General features: G+C 42.0%; 2 protein-coding genes across 5 annotated transcripts in view; one reads left to right on the top strand and one right to left on the bottom strand.

The window, feature by feature from the left end:
• Positions 1-2,099, bottom strand: part of PLCL2 (phospholipase C like 2) — a 148,367-nt gene extending 146,268 nt beyond the window's left edge. For both annotated transcript variants that reach the window (XM_081164381.1, XM_081164375.1), the window contains exon 1: positions 1,509-2,099. The gene's annotated coding sequence lies outside the window, so the exon portion shown is untranslated. The remainder of the gene's footprint in view (positions 1-1,508) is intronic.
• Positions 2,100-6,155: 4,056 nt separating this feature from the next.
• On the top strand, positions 6,156-21,671 carry DAZL (deleted in azoospermia like). Of its 3 annotated transcripts, none has more exons than XM_081164918.1 (11): positions 6,156-6,315; positions 8,837-8,971; positions 10,898-10,989; positions 11,793-11,844; positions 12,628-12,694; positions 13,767-13,897; positions 15,584-15,661; positions 16,431-16,481; positions 17,619-17,720; positions 18,950-19,048; positions 20,808-21,671. In XM_081164918.1, the coding sequence occupies exons 2-11, from the start codon at positions 8,933-8,935 to the stop codon at positions 20,859-20,861; spliced, it is 765 nt and encodes a 254-aa protein (XP_081021044.1). In that variant the 5' UTR covers positions 6,156-6,315; positions 8,837-8,932; the 3' UTR covers positions 20,862-21,671. The 3 variants fall into 3 exon arrangements, with proteins under 3 accessions (XP_081021044.1, XP_081021042.1, XP_081021043.1); XM_081164916.1 differs by lacking the exon at positions 6,156-6,315 and adding an exon at positions 6,550-6,697 and having other exon boundaries at positions 20,808-21,668; XM_081164917.1 differs by lacking the exon at positions 6,156-6,315 and adding an exon at positions 6,924-7,102.
• The last annotated feature ends 3,639 nt before the right edge of the window (positions 21,672-25,310 follow it).

Here is a 25,310-nt window from a genome sequence, read left to right on the forward strand (position 1 = left end):
AGTGCCCATAGGCATTTCCTGTCAAGTTATACTTGCTGTAATTCCCTCATCTATACAGTCATTACATATGACCTCTTTTCTATCTCCCTATCTTGTTGGCGATGAAAACTATAGTCTGATCCTTCGCAGTCAATTCATTTCTGCTGTCGGCAGCTTTAGGATTGGCTAGCCCTTTAGCGAGGTATCATTTTCAGACTAAGGGCTGCAGTCTCATATGGGCAGCCTTCTAGCAAAAGTGACCAAGCAACGGATGTGACTTTTACCTTTGTACAACACACTTTATTCCAGCCACACAAAAGCCAGATTTTTTACATATCCCCACCCACAACTCTCCAACCTCCATCCAGGCAAGCAAAAGGCATTATCACAGTTTAGGACACATTCAAGCCAGACAGACACACTCAGTGAGGGTATAGGGCACAGTTAGTAAAGGTGTGTGGCCTTGGGAAAGTTTCAAGGGCCAAAGAGAGAAACTTGGATGTCACTTTTGGTACTCACTCCTGCCTTAGATATACAGGCAATGACCGATTAACACATGTCTGAATGACGCATGATTGTATGCATGTGCACAGCGGTGAACCCAGAGGTGACCGAAGGTGTCACTAAACACATCACTAAAAGGGCAGAACAGGGGTGGGAGGGGGGCAGAATGGAGGCAGGGCGGAATGGGGCACACTTAAGTGCTTATGCTCATGCTGACACACATGGGGGGCAGGAAAAGAACCCCCACGTGAAATGGTTGTCGATTACATCTTGAGTGAAATTCAGGATTTAACAGCTGTGTATGATACAAAACTAGGCACACCTAATTGGGGCTGAAATAATTGCACCAAGTTGTCAATAAGGAGTATTTTCAACACAGGATGGGATCCCCAGCTTGGTGAAAAATAATATTCCCTTAACACATCACTGACATAAATTATGGACAAAAAGAGCAGCAGTGCCAGCAGACCCCTTGCTTTATGACTTCTTATATCTTAAAATATTGAAATCCTGGCTCAGTAATAAAGTTTACTGACTTGAGGTCACATCATGCATGCTGCTGAACTCATGGGCAGAATTAAAATATGGATTGAAAACAAACACTGCCTCTGATCATAATAACCTTAGATGATTAAACACTATACAAATCCTGTTAAATAAAAAAAAGGAATCTAGATGTGACTTTTCAGTAATCAGCCAACATACATACACTTCACACTAATTATTAATCTGTAATAACAACACCATCACCCTGATTCCAAATTCACAATCATTGTCATGGATTAGGACTCTCAATTAACCTAACAGTATGCATTGTCAAAGTGGGGAAAATCTATCCCACTTCTTAGCAAAAAATGTTATGTTGACAAGGCTTAAGGATACATGGGACATACAGTAGGTAAATCAGTGTAGAAGACTTTGATACCCTAGATAACCTCATCTGTTTTGCAGTTATTTAATTGTACTAAATCTTAATAAAAGTACATTTATCAAATAAAGCTTAAAAATAAATGCCTGGTGCTTACCTGTTATTCCAGTGCATTTGCTCTCATTGGTCAAAACGATGGAAGGCAGGAGCCGTTTTCTTCTTAGTAAAAAACTGGTGAGGATAATGACTTCATGTTGTTGTTTTTTAATAGTCACAAGTAATTAGGTTTTGTTGGTGGTTGGGATAGTGGTAAATAAAAGTAGAATATCCAGGGAGCTTGACTGAAATTTCTCTGAGGAAATGTGCTTACACATTCCTTAATTCAAAATTTATTTACCATTAGGTGATGAACAAAACTTAAAAGTGCTTTTGTGACTTTGAATGATAGTTTCTCAAACTTTAGATAAACCATTAACCCCAAACAGTAGTATTATAAGCCAATATTTTAATTTGTTTATGAAAACAAACCATTCATTCATTAAAACAAGTATAGCTTTTACTTATTTACCTCTTTAGATTCTTAATTATTTATCATGGACCATTCTCACTTGACCATGACTTGCTTTTTAAATATAAAATATATTCTGTTTCTTATTTGGAGATTAATTAATACTATTATCAACAGTCATTTTAACAATTCCATAAGAACCAAAGCACCTCTTCCAGAAAGGGGTGAAGATGAGAAGGGTGAGCTGTCCATGGAAGCATAAGAGCCCTCCCCCTTCTCCCCAAAACAGCAGCCAAACCTAGACTGACTCTCTTCATCTCTGTCTGTTCTCACTTGACACCTGTCTGACTAGCTGACTTTTAAACTATGTTAATGATATCACAAAGGATATGTCACTGTTCCTTGACAGCCTAACTTAGGGTTGCCATATTTCAAAAAGTAAAAACCAGGACACCCAAAAAGTTGCTGAAATTTTTAAAGACAAAAACGCAACCCCCCCCCCCCATTTTTTCGATTGACCTACCTAAGATCCAGGACAATGCACTGCCTTTCAGAAATTCTCCCCAGACATCAATTCTGCCTTGGAAATCCCAGTAATGTCTGGGAAAATCCAGACATATGTTAGCCCTAGAATGGTAATTGTTCCTCTTGAATCCAGATGTTTCCTTAGAACATTGAGGCACCTGCTGTTCTTTCTACCAAGTTACTTAGGAAACAACTTTCTTAATTTTCATAACTCCATTTAGGAAGACCATCACAGAAAAGTCATACCTCCCCATATTATCATTTATCCTAAAAGCAAGCAAACTTTTCTACAGGCCATACGGTGCCATTCCTTTCTTTAAAATAATAATAGAGAAAAGTATTTTTTGACTGTGAAGAGCAAGACACTTCTTATCTGTGCAATATTGGAGGTGCAATATGACTTGTAATATGACTTGCTTCACTTCTAGATGAAACAGTCCTTTCAAAATTCCACAAATTAAAATAGGAACGATAAAGATCACTGTGTTTGGAAATAAATTGAAAGGCAGTGTGATTCTTAAAGGTTGCCATTTCATGCTTTGTCCCTATTTATGGGAACTATGCCCCATTGAACACAGTGGGACTTTATTCTGAATTAACATGCATAGGATTGTGCTGTATATTCTTAACTCAGACCCCAGCCTGGCAGTCCCTGCTCAGAACTGGCACCAGGGGTTGTCTCTTGCACAGAAGAAATCAATTTTGCCTGTTGGAATAGCTTGGTTCACCACTTACCAGCTGGCTTTCCTTCATCTAACATACATCTCTCTAGGCTGATTGCTGTGTTTAGCTTGATCTGCAGGGCAAGGTTTCTACACTTCTTTACAGCTTCACTGGTATTCTTCTATGAATAATCAATAATGTTCAAAGATATGTGTCTGTGTGTAAATGGCATTACAAAAAACAGAAATAAAATCAGATTTGCTTAGTAAGAACATAGGAACAGCCCTGGTAGCTCAGGCCAAAGGCACATTTAATCCAGCATCATGTTCTCACCAGTGGCAAACCAGATGCCAGTAGGAAGCCTGCAAGCAAGATCTGAGTGCAAGATCACTCTCCCAACTTGCAATTCCCAGTAACTAATATTCGTAGGCTTACTGCCTCCAACAGCGGAGGAAGAACATAGCCATCATAGTTAGTTCTATTGATAAAGATAAATATTATTCCCCGTGCATGTTTCTAATCCTCTTTAAAGTCATCAAAGTTGGTGGAATGCATTGTGACTTTGTCAGTTTTCTTGTGCAGGACTCAATACAAGGCTGTGCTGCTGCCATTGACTGGTGCTACGTCTCATATCATGACTTCTGTGATCCAGCTTGCTTAATTGGTAGCATATTGAAATGAGCTCCTGTAGCATATCATTCAGTGTTTATAAAGGAATCAGTACAGCCATGTGTTGGCTGCAGGGTTCACATGATGTAGGTAGGTAGCCAGCTCTTTGATACTGGCTAGGACACATTAAGATACAGTGGTGCCTCGCAAGACGAAATTAATTCGTTCCGCAAGTCTCTTCGTCTTGCGAGTTTTTCGTCTTGCGATGCACGGTTTCCCATAGGAATGCATTGAAAATCAATTAATGCGTTCCTAGGGAAACCGCCTTCAGACCAGGTCCGGGGACAGTCTGTCCCCGGACCTCTTCTGAGGGCTGGGGGGGGGGATAAGGGCTTTTCTTCCCACCCCCAGCATCTTAAAAAACCCCGGGACAGCGGAGGACTTCTCCGCTGTCCGGGCAATCTTAAAATGCTGGCGGGCGGCATTTTAAAATCGCCCCGGGACAGCGGAGGACTTCTCCGCTGTCCGGGGCGATTTAAAAGCCCCTGGGAAGGCAGGCAGGGGGGACAAAGACTTTTGCCCCCCGCCAGCCTTCAGAAGGTGTTCCCGCCCCCCGCCCCGCTTCGGAGCACCGTTCCGAAGCCGGGCGGTGGGGGAAGGTGTTCCCACCCCCCCCGCCCCGCTTCGGAGCACCGTTCCGAAGCGGGGCCGTGGGGGAAGGTGTTCCCACCCCCCGCCCCGCTTCGGAGCACCGTTCCGAAGCGGGGCCGTGGGGGAAGGTGTTCCCACCCCCCCGCCCCACTTCGGAGCACCGTTCCGAAGCCGGGCGGTGGGGGAAGGTGTTCCCACCCCCCCGCCCCGCTTCGGAGCACCGTTCCGAAGCGGGGCGGTGGGGGAAGGTGTTCCCACCCCCCCGCCCCGCTTCGGAGCACCGGGAGAAGTGATCTCCCCGCAGCCCCTTGCTTCAAAAGAGGTCCGGGGGCAGCGGGAAGCGCTTGCCGCTGCCCCCGGACCTCTTTTGAAGCAAGGGGCGGCGGGGAGAAGCGATCTTCTCCCCGCAGCCCCAGGTCCGGGGACAGCGGGAAGCGCTTCCCGCTGCCCCCGGACCTCTTTTGAAGCAAGGGGCGGTGGGGAGAAGCGATCTCCCCGCAGCCCCTTGCTTCAAAAGAGGTCCGGGGGCAGCGGGAAGCGCTTCCCACTGTCCCCGGACCTGGGGCTGCGGGGAGAAGATCGCTTCTCCCCACCGCCCCTTGCTTCAAAAGAGAAGACCCACTGTCCCCGGGGCAAGCTTCGTTTTGCGAAGCAAGCCCATAGGGAAATTCGTCTTGCGAGGCAACTCGAAAACGAAAAAACCTTTCGTTTTGCGAGTTTTTCGTCTCGCGAGGCGTTCGTCTTGCGGGGTACCACTGTATTCAGTCCTGAAATCTTTTTGTTCTGTCCACTTTCATCTATTGCAATCCTGAGCTGATCATTTGTAATACAATGTGTACCACTCTTAGATCAATAAATAATGATTCTTATAATACACATTTTTATTAAGTCATATCTACAACACAATTTGTTTCAGGGATGCTTAAAATAGAGCAAACTTCACTTATTACAATGATTACAATCTCTTCAGGGGGGAAAATATTACTCTCCCAAGACAGCTCCTACTGCTCCACGCATCCATGACAAAAATCCTTTCCCTGCAGAGAACCTACAGCTGACCAAAATAAGTTATTTTTCTAGCCAAATTTTTATTGAGGACACAGTTAAAGTGTTATTTAAAAAGAAATACTTCAAAAAAGGAGGTGCGGTTCCATCCCACTGTTTTGCACTTAGCATCTCAACAACCCTTTATCAATCTAAACCTAGTGCAAAATTGTGGAGCACAACATTACATAGTTAACAGGCATTACGAATGGTTGCTGTATGATCACACTATTTTTATTTTTTTAAATAAGGCAACAGCCATTTTGAACACCTTCCTCCTGCCTTTCACTGCACTTTTGAGTGTGGCCAACCGGTGGATTCTGAGGCAAGGGAGAACAAAACAAACCCAGGCCCCAATATTGCACCCCACGTTTCTCACAGAACCCCCAAGTCCAGCCAATGGCCCCTTTGTTAGTAACTAACAGCACCATCCTATGCATGTCTACTTAGAATTAGGCCCCACTGAATTCAATGTGACTTTTTAAACCCGGGAGGACTGCAGGCCCAAAGCTATTATCTTCTACCACATATCTTCTACCACATACCTAACTTAAGGCCACTAAGGTGTTAAGACTGCCAAAAAAAAAGACAGCACCAAACCACATAGTGACTATGCATAAGGGCAGTTGCTATCTATAAGAAAATGTAGGTCATCTAAGCACTTCATTATTATTTTTTACACGAAAAAACGTTTTTAATTCAGACCCAGATTAACAGATGCGCAACCATCCCCCTTCCTGTAACCTCACGAGGGTCTGTGTCGGTTTAAAAAAGCGCTTTTCACAATGGCGCTTTTAAGCCGCTGACGTGAAAGTCGATTGAAGGTCTCTTAAATTTATTTATTTTTTACTCAGGTCGGTCCTGAACGGTGAAGAAAAATGGGGGTCGGCGACACGCGCGCACTCCCCAACGAATAAAAAAAACAACCATCCCTTTTAAAGTTTTACCTCAGCGCGGGGGAAAGGTAGGAAGTAAAACAGAAGTGGCGTGTCTTTTTATATATATATATATCTTTGAAACGGTCTTCCTACGTGACAGCGCTATATGGCAGCCTCTCTCGGGTTAAAAAATAAACCGAATAAGCGTTAAAAATTGAGGGGGGGAGTGAGCAAATTATTAGGATCAAGTCCCGCCTTGGCCCCTTTTGGGTGTGGCGAAGAGCCGTGGGCGGGGTCTCTCTCTAGGGGCGCTTTCTGGAGCAGCTGCTGACATGTTTTAAAGGGAGGGGAGGGGAAAATTGTGGATTTGGTTGTGGTGGGGTGTTTTTATTTATTTATTATTTAAGGGGGGGAGAGAAAACCTTTGTTTTCCATTTCAACGAGTTCAAAGGTTTGCCCTAGAAGATGGTAAGTTAAGTAAAAAAGGTGGTTTTCCAAGTTCTTCAGGGGCAGCCACGTCTTTTTACTTCGTCGGTAAAAAGAACGGCTTTTCAGAGAACCGCGAGGGCTAAGTCGGGGGATGGAGGTGGGGGGAGCTCCCCCCCATCCATGTAGGGAAGGGGAAACGGGGTCCGTTCGTCGCCCCTTTCGGAATCTAGCGGCGCGCGCGCGTCGAGGTGCGCTTTTCGTGAGGGGAGGAGAGGCCGGCTCGACTCGGCCTCGAAATAGCGGCTTGGGGCGAAGGCGGCGTCGCCTCCTCCGCACCTATTGAGGGGTCGAGGCTGCCGTGGGGGACGGGAAGAGAAGCGGGCCTCGAAAGGCTTCGTGAAAAGCCGTCGGAAAGGCCTCCGTAGAGCGCGAGGAGGGAAGGCGGTGAGGAGAAAAGGGCACCATTTTGTCGCGCGGCGATTTTTAAAAAAACTTTATTTGAAGCCGCTGTCCCTCCCGCAAAACGGTTCCCCCTCATTTGTTGGGTGTCTGGAACTGGAAGAGAATAGTCCTCTCCAACGGATCAGCTAACGCTGAATTTGAGCACGCGTGTTGTGTGTGTGGAGTGCGAAGCGAGCGACTCCAAACGCGCAGGAATGGCGGGCACCGCCGCTGCGTTCGTGCTGCGCACGCGCGCCAGGCCCTGCCGCTTTGCGACCAAAGAAGAAGCGTCTTAATTTGGTTTCGCGGCTAACGGGAAGTGTCTAATAATGAGCATCGGCTGGCAGTAATATCGGGGTGCGGGGCACCTGTTCGCTGTGGTTCGCTTCTTTCTTGGATGAAACATGTCTAGTAGTTACCTAACTCTTGTCAACTAGGAGGTAGCGGCGTGGAGGAAACTGCGAGAAGGGGCTTCTTCAGTCTGTGCAGCCTCGGTGCAAGCTGCCCTGCGAGATCGGGGGCGGGGAGGGTGTAGGGAGCATGCACTTTTATTTCAAGGGTTTGGGATCCCAAGCAGCCCGCAAGGCTCCTAAGCATCCTGGCGATTGCTTTGCAGCCCGAGCCATCTCTTGCCTAACGAAAATGCCTCCTGCTTGTTCCCCCTTTCTCTCTGAGGGGCTCCAGCTGCTTCTCAGTGTCCAGGCAGCAGCGACGTTCATGGGACGTGAGGGGCCTTCGGGGTGGGGTGGGACAAGGTGGGGAGGAAGGAGCAGGGCAGCTGCCCAGTCCACCAAGGGGGTGCAACACTTGCACCAGCAACCCACACTGCATCTCTGCAACTAGGTAGGGACAGGTAGCTTTGATCTTGTAAAGACCCCACATAACTACAGAATTGCTCAAATATTCTGTTTAATTCTTAAATCGAGGCTTTAAGAATTTCAAATATTGCTAGCACATAGAATAGTTTCAGTACGTTTCTGAGCACAATTCAAAGTGTTGGTGCTGACCTTTAAAGCCCTAAACAGCCTTGGTCCTGTATTCCTGAAGGAGCGTCTCCGCCCCCATCATTTCAGCCCGGACACTGAGATCCAGCGCTGAGAGCCTTTTGGTGGTTCCCTCATTGCGAGAAGTGAGGTTACAGGGAACCAGACAGAGGGCCTTCTCGGTTGTGGCACCCGCCCTGTGGAACACCCTCCCTTCAGATGTGAAGGAAATAAGCAGCTATCTTCTCTTTAAAAGACATCTGAAGGCAGCCCTGTTTAGGGAAGTTTTTAATATTTAATGCTGTATTGTTTTTAACACTTGATTGGAAGCCGCCCAGAGTGGCTGGGGAAACTCAGCCAGATGGGCGGGGTATAAATTATTGTTGTTGTTGTTGTTATTATTATTATTATTATTATCATTATTATTATCATTATTATTATTATCATTATTATTATTATATTTTTATTATACATGTGTTGTATAGGCATGTGTTGCTTAGAGACTGTAATGAATCTTCAATACGACCAAAGTTTTTCTCTTTGCGGCACAGTACTTAAAATTTTCCAATGCAACATTCTAAAACAGTCATGTTGCAGACAAACTTCAAGGGAAGGTAAAAAGAATCCTGATGTTAGCTAGAAAAATGCACTTCGTCTTCTGTTCTGCATGTTAGTTTTATCCACATAGAGCAGAAAATGTCTAATAAACAAGTGTGAAAATTCTTATAAAATGGTATATAAAATTTGTTCATAGTCTGCTGCAAATCAAGACTCCCAAAACATTACCCGAGAGGAAAATGCTCAGTTGCCTGCAACAAGCCAAGGCTATGTTCTGCCTGAAGGGAAAATCATGCCAAATACCATTTTTGTGGGTGGAATTGACATTCGGGTATGTATTCTTTTTATTTTGAGCTTATTAAGACTTGTTAAAATTGGTGCATTGATCTGTCTTGAGGGCTTGGGGCAGATGAGTTATATGCACAATAAAGGCACAATAAGCTTTTATGGGAACTTAAGTCTTTTTGAACTTAAGGGGACTTAATTCTGATTAGATATGCATAGCATTGCACTGAAAAACTACTCTAGCCCAGATATTACTTAAGATTCCTTATTTGGTTGCTTTATGTGGAGGTATTATCACTAGTGCTGCTTTTAAATACATTACTCAGACTTAAGAATTTTCATCTTGCCACAATAAAAAAAACAGTGGCTGTCCAGAGTAGGAGCAAATGTTTGACACATTGTAATCACAAGATCTTCAAATGCAGCTGGAGAGCTAGTAGCATTACTACTTTAGTCAAAATATCTCTAATTTGGAGTTCAAAAAACTGCACAGCCTTTAGAAATGATTTTTAAAACCTTATTTTCGCTTGGAGAAATATCTTGTGCTCAGGATGCATTGAAGAAAATATATGCAGTAAGTCTCAGAAACCCAATGAGAAGTTTTAGGCAGTGTGCTGCCTTCTTACATTGAGACTCAGTACTTCTCAGCCTCGAAATTAAAAGACGCCTGCTTCTTGGGAGAAGGGCAATGACAGGCCTAGACAGCATCTTGAGAAGTAGAGATGTCACCTTGCCAACAAAGGTCCGTATAGTTAAAGCCATGGTTTTCCCAGTAGTGATGTATGGAAGTGAGAGCTGGACCATAAAGAAGGCTGATCGCCGAAGAATTGATGCTTTTGAATTATGGTGCTGGAGGAGACTCTTGAGAGTCCCATGGACTGCAAGAAGATCAAACGCATCCATTCTTAAGGAAATCAGCCCTGAGTGCTCACTGGAAGGACAGATTGTGAAGCTGAGGCTCCAGTACTTTGGCCACCTCATGAGAAGAGAAGACTCCCTGGAGAAGACACTGATGCTGGGAAAGATGGAGGGCACAAGGAGAAGGGGGCGACAGAGGACAAGATGGTTGGATAGTGTTTTCGAGGTTACCAGCATGGGTTTGACCAAACTGCGGGAGGTAGTGGAGGACAGGGGTGCCTGGCGTGTTCTGGTCCATGGGGTCACGAAGAGTCGGACACGACTAAACGACTAAACAACAACAACAACAAACTTCTCAGCCTCCCTCAGCAATCATACTAAGGATGATTCCAGTTCTCTCACTCATATATGCCTTTCCCCCATTACCTTCTGTTCTTATGCTGCTGACTAAAGCTAGCTATTTTAAGTCTTGTTTAAGTTTTAAGATATACTCAGTCAGCAGTGTTAGAAACTGAGATGAGATCTAGAAGCAAAATGGCAACTTAAACCTAGGTTATGGGCACAACATCGGAATGTCTAGGCGTGCTTTTTTTAATACAAAGCTGAAAATGAATGAACTGCAGCTAAAATATTACGTTCATTTTTCACATGGTCTAGTCCTTCCCCTGCCCACCCCCTAATATTCTTAAGAAAGTCTTCTCCAGTCTTCAGAGAGTAGCTGGAAGTGGGGAGGCAGAAAAAGGTCCTCCTTTCCTTCCACTCTGCAGTTTTAATCTGAAATCTTAGGCGCAGTACTGTGCCCAGAGCTCATAAACTGCTCACGCTAATGAAATTTCCGGTCATAAAATGCGCCTAGAACAATGGGAGTTTCGAACACTGTCAGTCAGCATATTGCTAGCACATAGAATAGGTACATTGGCTCCATTCAGCTTCTAGCACTTCGTTAAGCAACAATAAGTTATGGTTACTGCTGGGTCATAAACTGCTCAGAGTTAATTATTTTGCTGCAAACACTTTAAAAACTGGCCATACTTTTGAGGCCATACTTGTTAGATTCATGATACTGCAATGATTTTCACTGTGCCTTTGTTCATATGCTGCAATGTACTTCTAGATGGATGAGACAGAAATTCGGAGCTTCTTTGCACGATATGGCACTGTTAAAGAAGTGAAAATAATCACCGACAGAACTGGTGTGTCCAAGGGGTGAGTAGATTGCCTTGATAACAATGTGACCATTAATAAGGTGTCAGTCTTACCAAATTAGCCTATTAGCTGCTAGGGTAAATGTGGATGGGGTAAGATAAGCACAGGAAGTATCAGTTGCTATTAGAGATACCAGCACATCGTAGATCTATGTGAGCTGTGAATTGGTAAATTGCAGCCATGAACACTGTAAATGGTTTAGTGTCTCTCTGATTTTTAACTCGTGTTTTTGTATTTTGTTGTAATAGTGTTTTGATTTTGTCCTGCTAAATATGTTTGCAGGCCTTCGGAAGAGATTAGGTAGGAGTTTAAAGTAGTTGCCTCCTGTAGAATACTGTTCTTGTTTTACATGTGATGCTGCTGTGTATTTTATATCTGTTAAAGTATTTTATTTTTCCCCTCTGACAATTTGATGAAGAGTGGAATGTAAATGTAATAAATAAAATAATACATATGTGTTTAATCAATATTGTAAGCCACTTTGTGGGATCTTGTAGCCATAGGGTGGGATATAAATCTTCAAAATAAATGGAATTTATTAAGAAGCAATGTGGCTATCAATAAATCCACTTGTCCTTGACTTTGAGAATTACAAGGAAGTGACAATCAAGTTTGAGAAATTAGTAGTGTCTCCACCCCCAACTTTCAGGAACATAACTGCCGTCATCCATTCTTCATCTCAGTTTGGCTTGGGACTGTACTTGCCTTGATGTTTTTCTTCTAGTCTATGAGGTTCAGTTTAAGTGGTGGTACCAATGCTGAAAAGTTACACTACTGTAGCTAATTTTGACTTACCTTTGCAGATATGGATTCGTGTCATTTTTGGACAATGTCGATGTACAGAAAATAGTAGAAGTAAGTTGTCATTTGGGATGTCTTATATGTGAGAATTATCTTCAATATCCAAGGGTTCAGTTCTGGTTTGGCATGGGATTGGTAAGGGGTTCAACTTGTAAAGAGAACATTGGATTAGAGTGGCTAATCTTGGTTTCAGGTGGGATGCAAATTGACTGTTTTCAAGAGTCTCCTTTCTACCCAAAGATGGCTTCTTCTCATTCCAAATGTTCATCTAGCAGATAACTCTGTATCTTCTTGCGTTGTGTTCAGTCTGCTATACTTCTGCTTATAATTTGTTTACACATAGGTTCTTAGCCTCTGTAGAAATGGTTGCATTATCAGACAATGCTTGCAGGTATTAAACTGCTATTGAAAAATAATGATTTATTGATAAGTGTACATCACTCCTGAATAACTGACTTTATTCATTGAAGAAATGAGTAAGCTTCTGGTAGCTGCTTCACCAGATCAAGGTACATCAAAGTTCTTTGCCCGAATAAGTTTAAAAAGAAACTCTTCTTTGGAAATCTCTGTTTAGTGTATCAGTACACTACCAGTGTGGTAAAAATCTTTTTTTTTCTTCTGGTACTGCTCCACCTTTTTGCTTATTTTACAGAATATATCTGTGCTTCCATTTTGTCAGTTAACAATTCTAGAAAAAATAAATTATACTAGAGGAAGTACTAATTAGAATGACATACCATGAAAGCAGTTGCAGATGCTTGTGGCATTTGTATGTCTGCAATGTTTGCCCAATTAAGAAAATGTAGGGATCAAACTCTCACATAACTCTCTTTTCAGTCACAAATCAACTTCCATGGAAAGAAACTCAAACTAGGACCTGCAATAAGAAAACACCCAAACCTATGTGAGTATTGTTAAACGCGTTCAACTATATCAGGTGAAACTTTGTAGTACCAAACTTAATGTTGTTACTATAATTTATAAGTATAAATCACAGCAATAATTATGGAATTTAAACATAAAGAATGTATACGGATTTGTACCATAGTGTGTTGTTTTGCTGATAAAAGCAAATATTTTTACAGAGCATTTGTAATTCTTCCCAGGGAACAGCAGGGAAGACCTGCAGAGATGTCCCAAGCTCTGCTTGCTTGTGCTAGCCATGGCAGAATGTGGTGTTCATGGGTGTTTTCTGGCTTGTTGCTAGACTCTTCGGGTTGACATAGCTTAAAGGCCCAAGCATCCATGGAGTTTTGAATCCAGAAGATCTCCACTGGCGACCTGTCCTAAAACACTGTTTCAGAGCTTTCCACCAGCAGGAGAGCCTTCAGTGATAGCTTCCTGTTTGGGCAAAGCAGGGACTGCCAACACGGCAAAACTCTCCTCAGCCGGCAATTCCTTTCTCTTAATAAATCCAGTGGAGATACAGCTATATGCTATCCTAGTGCCTCACCCAGTTCACATAGGGTGTTTGTTTGACTGCCTCTTGTGGATGCAATCCTAAACACTAACTAGGGAGTAAGACTCATTGAAGACAGTGAGATTTACTACTTGGTGAACGTGCATTCACAAGAGTAACTCTTGTGCATGATGTAGTTCAGTGGCATATCTGCTAGTACTGTCTGTGACTTCTATGGAACTAGAAAAATATTACAGTACCAGTTGTACAATTCCTTCAGGATAAAGAAGCCTAAACTTGTATTTTAAAATACAATACACTTGCAACTTAGGCACATTTAACTTGTGCGTATTCAGCTTTACATGCTTGGCAATTAAAAAAACCACACACAATTGAAAAGGGGGTGGGCACCCAAGAAAAAAAAACATTGGTAATCGCACCCACCATTGCACCCAATGTGTTTTGACTATATGTGATTTTGGCTTTAGGCACTATGCCCAGAATGTAACCCCCCCCCCACGTAAGTTGTGGGCTTTACTGTATATGAAAGTTCTCAATGCTTCCCTTGTCTTCCAAGGTGCCTATCATGTGCCACCGAGACCAGTGCTTATTAATTCGCCTACACCTCAGTTCCACAGTGTTTGGAGCAACCAGGAAGCATATTTGCAGCCTCCAGCTGTCATGAGTCCTGTCACACAATATGTTCAGGTAACATTTTCTAAAGTAGGGCCTTAATACAAATGAACAGCCCTCCACAGCTATTTCATATTTCGAGTTACTAAAAAAAATTTGAATTTAACGATTCAGTGTTTTCTGCATAAATGGTGGACAAATGTGACTTAAGCAGTACTACAAGAATAAGGGTTGTATGTTGTAACCATTACTCCTTGCTTCCTTGTCTATTGCAAAGGCTTGGAATGGGTTACATTTAGCTATTTAAATCGGGGCGTTTTTTCTAGAAAAAGAGGTGCCGGAACCTTTGGTTAGGGGCGGGGGGAGCAACCAATTAAAGTTGTTTTCATGTAGGAGGACATCTCTCCTTCGCCCGCTCACCATGGCAAAATAATATAAACTGCCACTGCCTACATCACGCAGCTCCAAGTGCCATGGTGCCTCTATAGCACAGCACTGAGCACTGTGACAGGGAACAGCAACTCTATAGAGGTGCTGGAACTCAGTTCCAGTTAGTTCCGGCTGAAAAAAGCCCAGATTAAAATACTTCTGAAAAATTACATGAGAACTGGCAAACATAAAATGCATGTGGGGTAAAGGCTTCATTCTCCTGACACAGAATATTCATGTAGTTTGTGCCTCCCATATGACATAAACTGTTAATCTAAACCCAAAGCTGCTAATCTTCCATATTTACATCTTTCCAGACGTATGTAAATCTTCTAAGTTGTCTATCAGGGAAGGTGGGATTCTCATGAATTATTTCATATGGGGGGGGGACTCTTTGTACAGTAAATAGCTGTATAACAGCCTTTTTACCTTTTGAAACAAAGCTTTCTACTAAACTAAATGCAGCTTTGAATTTGTCATAACTCCTATGTACCTCTTAACTAGTCAGTTCGCTCAAGACAGCAGCCTTTTTGTGTGGTGTCTTGCTATTAGAACTTCAGATACAGTTAATGTTTGCAGGTCCTTTCCACTTCAAATCTGGTTTAACTAAACTTATCTTAGACCTGTGGAGATATATACAGTGGTATCTTGGGTTAAGTACTTAATTTGTTCCGGAGGTCCGTTCTTAACCTGAAACTGTTCTTAACCCGAAGCATCACTTTAGCTAATGGGGCCTCCTGCTCCTGCCGCGCCACTGGAGCATGATTTCTGTTCTCATCCTGAAGCAAAGTTCTTAACCTGAAGCACTATTTCTGGGTTAGCGGAGTCTATAACCTGAAGCATATGTAACCTGAAGCGTATGTAACCTGAGGTACCACTGTATTTGGTTTAAACATAAACGAACCAGCAGTAACCTCAGGCTCATATTCTCATCCCCTTTACATGTGAGGGGAGGAGATTTAAAGCTTCCTGGCTTCTTCTTGTTTTTTTTTAAAAAAGAACTTGTGATTTGAGGAAAATATTTGCCAAGTTTGGATGCAGCAAGAAATAGGAAGTTTTAAATAACTTAAGAGCTCTGCTGGATCTGGTCAAAGACAATAGCACTCAAGTTACTCATGATTCCCAACAACTGGTATTAAGAAGTATACTGTCTCCTGTCTATGCATGAAGGTGAAGAGGATGCATGAGGCTGTGCCATGGTTAACAAGTCATCGTCTGCTATTGGGTATACACCACACCATACATTTACTAGCTAACCTGGCACTTTGCCCATGATAGTTGCCTTGTAAGAATATGCTTTTGCCTAACAATAGGGTTTTTTTTAACTTTTAGGCATATCCTTATGGGTCACCAGCTTTATTAATTCAGCAACAGGTACCTGTAGGGTTTCAGCCTGCTTACAACTATCAGGTTTGTGTTGAAATACATTTCACTTCTACTACTGAAATGTGAAAGCCAAGCTTGATTAAGCCTGATCTCTTTAATTTTAGATGAATACTTAGTTTAAATATGTCTGGCAGATTGTTCAAATTGATTTAGATTTGTGAATAAATGGCTATAAAATGATTTAGATTTGTTAATAAGATTTTCTATAAGAACAGTTACCAAAATGGAAGTAGTCTTGAGTGCTGTGCTGGTAGTATATCTGAATGGATATTTGATTGAATTTACCTTTGTGGTCACTGAGCTGCTTTAAGCATAGGACCTTTTTTTAGTCTATTGTAAATAATCCTGACAATACTTACAATAAAAGGGCAGTATCCACATTAAAAAGAATAAAATGTTGGCTACAGTGAGGCATGTCCTGCTACAAAGGCAAAAGTCCTTGCGCCAATGGGATTACTTAGTTGGATGCAACTCTTGGTGCCCTATCCTTGTCCAGTTCTGTTACTGAGATGGCTTGCTTCTTCTCTCTCCTCCTGTCGCCCCTTTGAAGAGATCATGTATTCTGTTTATAGTACTGTATCCAGCTTGTGCAAATCCTGATTCAACAGATCTTCATAAACTTGGTGAAAATGCATTCAGATTTCTGCTCACACATAGCATTATTGTATATCTTAGGACTGACATTAAAAAAACCCTCTTTGAGGTAAAAAAAAAATTTTGAAATAAATAAACTTGCTGAACTGTCTACTGCTAAAGGCTGCTGCATATTGAAACATCTTATTTATTTTTTAAGGTTCCACCACAATGGCCACCTGGAGAACCCAGAAACTATATTGTACCTCCGGTAAGAGGGTCACACCATGTATTTAAGCTTGATTGATTAAGCTAAATTGACAAAAAATAATTCAGATACTGAAGTACTGCCACAATAGTGTCTCATTAAAAATGGAAGGATTTTTCTACAGTGGAAGTGAGTGCTGAAAAAGGTTCCCAGTCTGTTTTTCGGAGTAGTGCTGAAGTTGTGCATCTGGCACATGTTAAGATTAAGAGTTAAATTTTAGATCCCATTCTTTGCACTAGACATTTCAAGAAAGCCACAAAAATCTATCAGGCGTGCATGAAGTGCATATTTGAATTTTTTCCTCCCCCACTCCCTCCTTCCCCTCTTCCTATAAATTCCTGTATATGCGTAATACTCCTGCTCTATTATGCCTTGGTGAGACCACACCTGGAGTACTGTGTCCAGTTCTGGGCACCACAGTAGGAAGGATAGTGACAAGATGGATGGAACGTGCAGAAGGAGATGACCAAGATAATCAAGTGTATGGAAACAAGCCTTATGAGGAATGGTTGAAGGAGTTGGGTATGAAATTCCTGCATTGCACGTGTTGGACTAGGTGACCCTTGTGATCCCTTCCAACTCTGCTATTAGCGTTCTATGAAAATACTTTTTATTTATGGTCACCAATCTATGCAGATACCCATTACTATACATTATTTCATATCCGCAATAATTTTTGTATATATACTTCAACATAACTTTGTTAATATATTCAGAACCATTTATCTGAGTTTTTATTGTTTTGTTTAAATTTTATGTAATTTTTCCATGTCATACGCTTCAGTATAAACAAAGATACAGCTCAATCCATGTTAAAAGAGTTTAAAAATAAAAATGAATAAATACTATGCTATGAAAACCTGTGGTTTGTTGTTTATCTTCACTGGCATGGTGACTACTGGTTCTATAGTTGCTCCTATGCCAGCCTAAGGTTTTAGCTATTTGAAGAATAAGGACAGACCTTTCTGATAGCTGCCACATTCCTATTTAATTACTGGATGGCCCATCCAACCCTTTGAGCTTTTAACTGGTGTGGGAGCAAAAGGTCATATAATAGTTTGCATATAATACTTCCATTTCTTCTGCACCTGGAATAGACAGTGGCAACTTATATTAACTCATACTTTGTATTTTACATAGGCTTATACCATGAATTATGGTGGTGATTTGGAGGTAGGCGCAGAACAGGCAGAGTGTTCTATGGCCGAGACTGCACAGTCCTGTGGAAACAGTCCACAAAAGGTACCCATGATTTCTTTCAACGTCCCCAAAGGGGAACATGAGAGATAAGGAAATGCAGAGTATGAAAAAGGGGTGTGTGTGCATTGCTTCTCTGTTCCTGAAGTATTTTGTGACCAAGGGTGAATAGAAATACTCTAGTTAAATGAGAAAAGGCTACTGTCTTGCTTCATTCAGCCTCTTGTCCTATGCTTGGCCTTTACATTTTAGCATTCTCCTATGCGTGAGCCCATTGCTGGAGAAAGTAGCATGGCAATGATAATTAAAGCAATGTGGCCTAAATTCGTTAGCATGGGATTTGTATTTCTGCTGTTGGAGGTCCTTGGCCAGACCAGAATCTACTTGTTTCTTATTACGCAAGATGATTAAATGCCTCAAATGGGCAGGAGGCTACAGTAGTATTCTGCCGAGTAGAATGTTCTATTTCAGAGACGTACACTTGTTTATGAATCATGGCTTACTGCTGAAATCTTTAACCCCAGCATGGTTTTTCTCTCTCTATATATATATATTTGCCATTTTGAAGTTCTGTGTTTGCATGTCTGAACAATCTTTTAAGTGGAGGATGAGTCCCATAGAGGTGGGGAATGTGTCCTTCATATCTGTCCCCTGGATGGTGTATGTACTTAGTTTGTGTAAATATTCACAGGTCAGCAGTATGCTACAATTTTGTTACCTCTGAATTTGGAGTTGTATTGGAACTTTGTCCATAGAATTCCAGATCAATCATTATAGTTATGTAACTTTTAATCATAGTAAAAACTGTGTTCATTCTGTCCAAACCCCCTGTACCCCTAAGCAAATGATACATTGGGGTTGTAAGTTATTTCTTGTTCTTTTCTCTGTTTTTCCCTAGTTGCTAGTTCTAGAATGCAGCAATCAAACAAAAGTTGATTTTGATAACGTTATTGTTGGTAGGATCTACCTAATCTAACAAGACTATTTTCAAGACTGCTATTTGGGATGTAATTTATTTAATGCTAGGAAATCCTCACTGTAGATGAAGGGTATTTTTTTAAAGAGAAGGAATGGTTTTAATAAAACTTTCATTTTGTGTTAGTGTTGTGGTGTCTTCCAAAGTGGCTACTAGAAAGGTTACGAAAACAATAAAGATCTGATTTTGGAAATACCAACCTTTGCAGCAAAGGTCTTGGTACAGACAACTTTATTTGTTTTTACCAATGGTGTACATACTGTATTGAAAATAAACTAATAAAATGTAATTACTTTAGAAATCTGTGGACCGAAGCATACAGACGGTAGTGTCATGTCTATGTAACCCAGACAACAGACTGAGGAACAATATTGTAACTCAGGAGGACTATCTTAAGGTATGAATATGATTGCAGACTACTAGAGGAGATAAAATCATTAGGGCAGCAACTCTTAATCAGTTGAATTTTATTAATTTGTTGAAGTGTTGGGTCAACTAACTTGCATTCAGAGTAAAAGGTAAAGGTACCCCTGCCTGTACGGGCCAGTCTTGCCAGACTCTAGGGTTGTGCGCCCATCTCACTCTATAGGCCGGGAGCCAGCGCTGTCCGCAGACACTTCCGGGTCATGTGGCCAGCGTGACAAGCTGCATCTGGCGAGCCAGCGCAGCACATGGAACGCCGTTTACCTTCCCGCTGGTAAGCGGTCCCTATTTATCTACTTGCACCCGGGGGTGCTTTTGAACTGCTAGGTTGGCAGGCGCTGGGACCAAATGACGGGAGCGCACCCCGCCGCGGGGATTCGAACCGCCGACCATGTGATCGGCAAGTCCTAGGCTCTGAGGTTTTACCCACAGCGCCACCCGTGTCCCTGCATTCAGAGTAGACCCATTTAAATTAATGTATCTAAATTGGTCATGGTAATTAATTTTGATAGAGGTATTCTGGGTAAAAGTAAGTTGGAGCCAACCTTTAAAGCTTACTGCTGCTCATGTTCGGGACCTAAAGAAATCAGGATAATCGCGTGTTCTGGCTGCAGACTTGACAGTGACAATTACAAATAAGCACCTGCCTTCATAAGCCTTATCGCCACATTTTAATTTGGCATTGAAACGTTCTTACTAAATTTAGTAAGGCGATGGTAGGGCTGGGCGATAAATGGTTCTCAACATCACAATATATCACCAAGTAAATATCTGTATATATCACAATATATATCTGCGGTGGCAGAAGGCCTTGCTGGGGCTCCCCACAGTGGCAGAGCATTCCACCGTACCTGCCTGCGATTGTGGGGGGTGCACCGCACTTCCCTGCAGCAGCAGAGAGCCTTGCCACGCCTCACCACAGTGGCAGAGTGTCTCTTCGCAGTGGCAGAGGGTGTGCCACACTTCCCCTAGCAGCAGAGGGTCCTGACTGTACTCCCCGCGGTGGTGGCAGGAGAAAGGTGTGCCATGCTTCCCTGCAGCAGCTGAGGGGCAGTGGTGGAGGGCCTTAAAATGGATTCTGTGCATGCATAAGCCCCCTGAGTTCAGTTAAACTTTCTTCTACTTTCTGGGAGTAAGCCTCATTGAATTAAGAAGGGCTTGCTTGTGAGTAGACACTCATTTGCTTGCACTGCTTACTGAAAAACGCCCTATGCATCATTCTCACATAGTACCCAACCTCCCATTTCAGCATAAGGCAGCCAGCTAAATCTTTCCCTCCACAGAAGCCCCACCCCCAGCCCTCTTCCCACCAGTTTCTCCATTTAGCAAGCAAGCAAAAAGATAGTTTCCTTTAAATAAATATAAAAAGCTTCCTTTTTGATATGGAGGAAAGCTATTTAGGGGAAATCAACATAAATGCCACCAGATTATTATTATTATTATTATTATTATTATTATTATTATTATTATTATTATTATTATTATTTATTAATATCCCACCCTCCCCAGCCAAAGCTGGGCTCAGAGTGGCTAACAACAGTAAAATAATACAGCATTCTAAAATCAATTCATTATAAAATCAGTTCAAATCAAATTAATCAAATTAATTAATAAAAATTCTTCCCCCTCTTTTTTTCACTGGCAGGGGTGTGGGAGGAAAGAACTTTATAAAAAGTATAATTGTGCTCTAATTTCTCTCTTTTCTTTCTCCCTCCCCCTTGCCACCTTTGTAGGAGAAAAGGGCACATCATTTTAGAAGAAGCAGAGCTGTACTCAAATCTGTTTGATTAATGACACTGACCTGAAGTGCTTCATCGATTGCGTTTAAAAGAGAGAGATTACATACACACATATATAAAAACGCACTTGACAATTATGTAGCCTTATTGGCAAAAGTTGTTTCAAGTTGGAGTTTGTTTGAATTATATGTTATCTATTTCTAGACATGTTAGAATGTTGTGTGTTATCTATGTCTAGAAGTGTTTGTTTTACCTTTTCTAGATGTTTCACTGTTCTAAATTTCTAACCAGAAAACTTATTGAGTTCAGTTTAAAAAAAGAGTTAAGTTGTGTTTATTCCTAAGCTTTAAAATATGTATGTTTCTGCATGTTGGCAGTTGCTTCTAACATTTTAACTTGTACCTTCAGTACTTTTTATTTACTTCCAGCTCACACTTAAAAAAAACGAAGTTTTTTTTGCCAGAGGTATTTTTAGAACTGTACTTGAATCAGGTGAAGACATCCAGTTGCAACTCAATTAGTGCCAGAAGTACATAAGTACAGTGTTGCCTTAAAAATTCAATCAGTGGGGACTTCATTCACTGTGTGTGCTGCTTAGTTTTATCAGTTTGAGAACTGATAATTAAAAGTGTACTCAAGAATGTAACTTAACGGTATTAATTATACTTGGTGAGTTGCACTTTTTTTTTTATACTGAGCCATCTTGGCTAATAGCCATATCCTAAAATTGTGGAAAGAATGAGTACTATACAGTGTGATCTTGGGCTTTTTAAAACTGGTCACCAACTTTAAATCAAAGAATTTGTAAAACTGTTTAATTATGTAGACTTTAGTTTTATATGAGAAGAATTCCACAAAATAAACTCTTTGAAGTGGATTTGTTTTGTGATTGGCTATCAATTTCAGTGAATCTTGAAAACCAAGGGATAACCACAGCGTGTTAGTAGTACTTTTACTTTGTCTTAACACAGTTACTGTGTGGGTGAAACATGAGAATGATTAAAAATTCTTTAGAATTCATACATTTCTCCTCTAACCATGGGTGTTGCCAGGATTTTTGTTGAGGGGGCAGGCCTTTTGTTAGGGGGGGCAGAACCTCAGCTATTTATTTTAATTGATGGGGGGGCAGCTGCCCCCCCCCCAGCCCTCCCTTGGCTACACCCATGCCTCTAACTGAAGTCATTGCTCCAGAAAGCAATTAGGAATCATTAGGGGATAGTGTTATCCCCACTTTGCCCCACATGTTTTGGTCCTGTTCTCTGCTTGTACATTTGATGTCAGTCAAACACGACACAGAGGGCAACAATAGGCATAATTTGTTCCACTTGGGTGGGAAAGAATTTATAATCTCAAAAAGCAGACCTCTGAACTTGCCTCCATGCATAGACCCACATGTAACATCTAAATATATTAGGGGGCTGGGCTGCAGCAGTCCCAAGTCCGTCAAGATAAAAGGATCTACATGGGCTCCAACCTTGTAGTTAGGGCAAGAATAATATACAGACAAATAAGCAACTATAGTCTGTACTTTCCGAGGTCAACTCATCTAACAATACACATTATTTCACTTGCCAGCTGTCCGATCACAGTCTTGAGCTGATAGATCAGAAGCAGCTATACATAAACCCTTGTGTGCCAGAAACAACTTAACTTGTGTACTTAAAGCTTGACCTTTTATACAGGACTTTAAGTTCAGATAACTTACACTTGCAAGAGAATATATATTCGAAGAATCCTGTAACCATGAACTGGAAATATTTCAGAAGAGCAAGAGTATCCTGCCATAGATTTGGTTCCCACAGCAGCTCTTGTAGTTACGGAATGTGATCAACCTTGATAAAATTTAAACTTTGATATACTGCTTTGATTTCAGTGAAGCTATTATGCATGCACCATTATAGCATTTTTAAAGGCTGCTTCCCAAAAGTTTAGAATGTTTTTTTAAAAAAAAAACTTGCTATGTCCCAAACTTGAACAGCACCCATAAATCTGTCTAATATAGTGTGTTACAGCTTAAGGTGATAAATGCTTCCTGTGCAGAATGCAGTTGCTAAGCAGTCCCATTATAGGATGGATTACTTCTACTAAATAACTTGTAATGTGGCTACTACTTCAGATAGCAGTTAAAAGTGTGGCCACAAGGATTGCTGGATTGCAGGGCACATAGATCCAACAAAAGAAATGCTGTTGATTAGGAATACATCTGATCTGAGGGGAGGTTTACATCCAGTGCCAGACAGAATTGCACTCTGACTCGAGACTCAGGATTGCATCTTGGGGTGCTTTCAGATCCAGGGCTGCATCTGAAAGTTCGCTAGCAAAAATAATGGCCAGAAGTGCGCTTTTCTTTTTTTACCAGTTATTTGCCAGTTGCATCACTTCCTCAAGAAGCAAAACCTGGTTGATGTAACTCGCGTCTTAATGACATCCAGATTACACTACTGTATTACACTTTAGGTCTAGGATATGTTACTGCCTGCTGTTTCTCATATGAAGTCACTCGTGTTTTACGAGGGCAGCACAGAGCCGCCTGTGCGGCAGCAACAAATAACCGAGGAGCTTCCCAGGGAGGTTCACTTTGGGCCACCTCTCTTTTTTAGGAACCCAGCCAAGGTGATCCTGTTTTAAAGAGCTTTTTGGGTGTCCAGAACAGACACTGTAACAATGTGGTTATGTCATTTCATGGCTCCATTGATTGCTGCTGCTTTCATTGCTTGTAATGTGTTCTATAAGTTGGCAGTGTGTGTGTGTGTGTGCTCGTGAAATTTCAGGCCGGGAGCTAGATTTCATTCTGGGCAACCTTTCAGGAGCCCCATTGCCAGTGGTGGGTGGGGCCAGAGGCAAAAGTGGGTGGAGCAACAAATGCAAAAAAAACCCACTGCAGGGTTCTGCACACACCCTTCTCTACCTTCCATTGTGATAAACAGGATGGGTTATTAGGGTTCAAAGGCACATTATAGCTGGCACAAACACTTGCTAAGCAAGGCCAGTGAGAGATATGACTTAGGGACATACAAAGTTATGGAGGGCCACATTTTGGCCCCTGGACCCAAGGTTTGCCAGCCTTGTTTTGTGTAATCTAGTATTTTTGCCTGTACATTGCTTTTAACCATTGGCAGCTGTGCTGGAGAGGGTTGCGGGTGGCGCTGTGGGTTAAACCACAGAACCTAGCACTTGCCGATCAGAAGGTCAGTGGTTCAAATCCCCGCAACGGGATGAGCTCCCGTTCCTCGGTCCCTGCTCCTGCCAACCTAGCAGTTCGAAAGCACATCAAAGTGCAAGTAGATAAATAGGAACCACTCCGGTGGGAAGGTAAACAGCGTTTCTGTGCACTGCTCTGGTTCACCAGAAGTGGCTTAGTCATGTTGGCCACATGACCCAGAAGCTGTACACCGGCTCCCTTGGCTAATAAAGCGAGATGAGCGCCGCAACCCCAGAGTCGGTCACGACTGGACCTAATGGTCAGCGGTCCCTTTACCTAGCTGTGCTGGAGTAAGTGTGTGTGTGTGTTTATGTATGTACATATGCATGTGAAAAGGCAAAATGCAAATATTTTAATATATATGTGCTTATTTGCAGAGGGGGGTATTGCCAAACAATGATAAAATGTAACTGATTTTCTGGTAAATTTATAGGTTTAGATATATCTAGCCTAAAAGTTAAAGGAACCCCTGACCGTTAGGTCCTGTCGCGGACAACTCTGGGGTTGTGCGCTCATTTCGCTCTATAAGCTGAGGGAGCCGGCGTTTGTCCACAGCTTCCGGGTCATGTAGCCAGCATGACTAAGCCGCTTCTGGCAAACCAGAACAGCGCACGGAAACACTAGCCTAGGTCCTCACAAACATAATGGAATCTTGCTGGTTGGCATGATAGCACATTGTAATATAAGAAGTGACAGAATAGATGCATATTTCCTTGACTTTGAACATGGGCTATAATACTGTACTTCCACTGCAACATAATCACTGGCCAGCAGATGGGGTGTTAGGCTTAAGTATTACTACAAATTTCAGAAGCGCTGTCATGACTTAGTCTAGCAACAAAGAGAGTTGCTTGCAGTGCATTAGAGACCCATTGGTTTATTTTGACATGAGCTTCTTTATGCCTCAGCTTACCCTGTCTAGGTAAATTCTGGGAAGGTGGTAGGTCTATACACACATGGGCTTAAATAGGGTGGGGGGAAACAAGGTGAAAATGAAAGATAACTAATACAGAAACCACATCCTGATTGCTGAGGCAAACACAAATGCAGTACATAACCACATGGAAAATAACTTGTAGTAAGAAAGAGCTACCTGTCTTATTTGAGCTCTGTCTGAGAAATGCAAGTAAATAGTCTGGCTGTTGGATGAATACAAGATGCCAAGGAGATCAGGGATTGTGTACTTTTAATAGCTGTGTAGAAGAGAAAAGTTGCGGAGCAGTAGCACACACTGAAATTTATTTAGACCGTTGCAATTATTAAATTTGTACATAGTCATAAAGAGACATGGGGAA

Source organism: Podarcis bocagei (genome assembly GCF_964188305.1).
Source record: "Podarcis bocagei genome assembly, chromosome: 12".
Classification (NCBI taxonomy): Eukaryota; Metazoa; Chordata; class Lepidosauria; order Squamata; family Lacertidae; genus Podarcis; species Podarcis bocagei.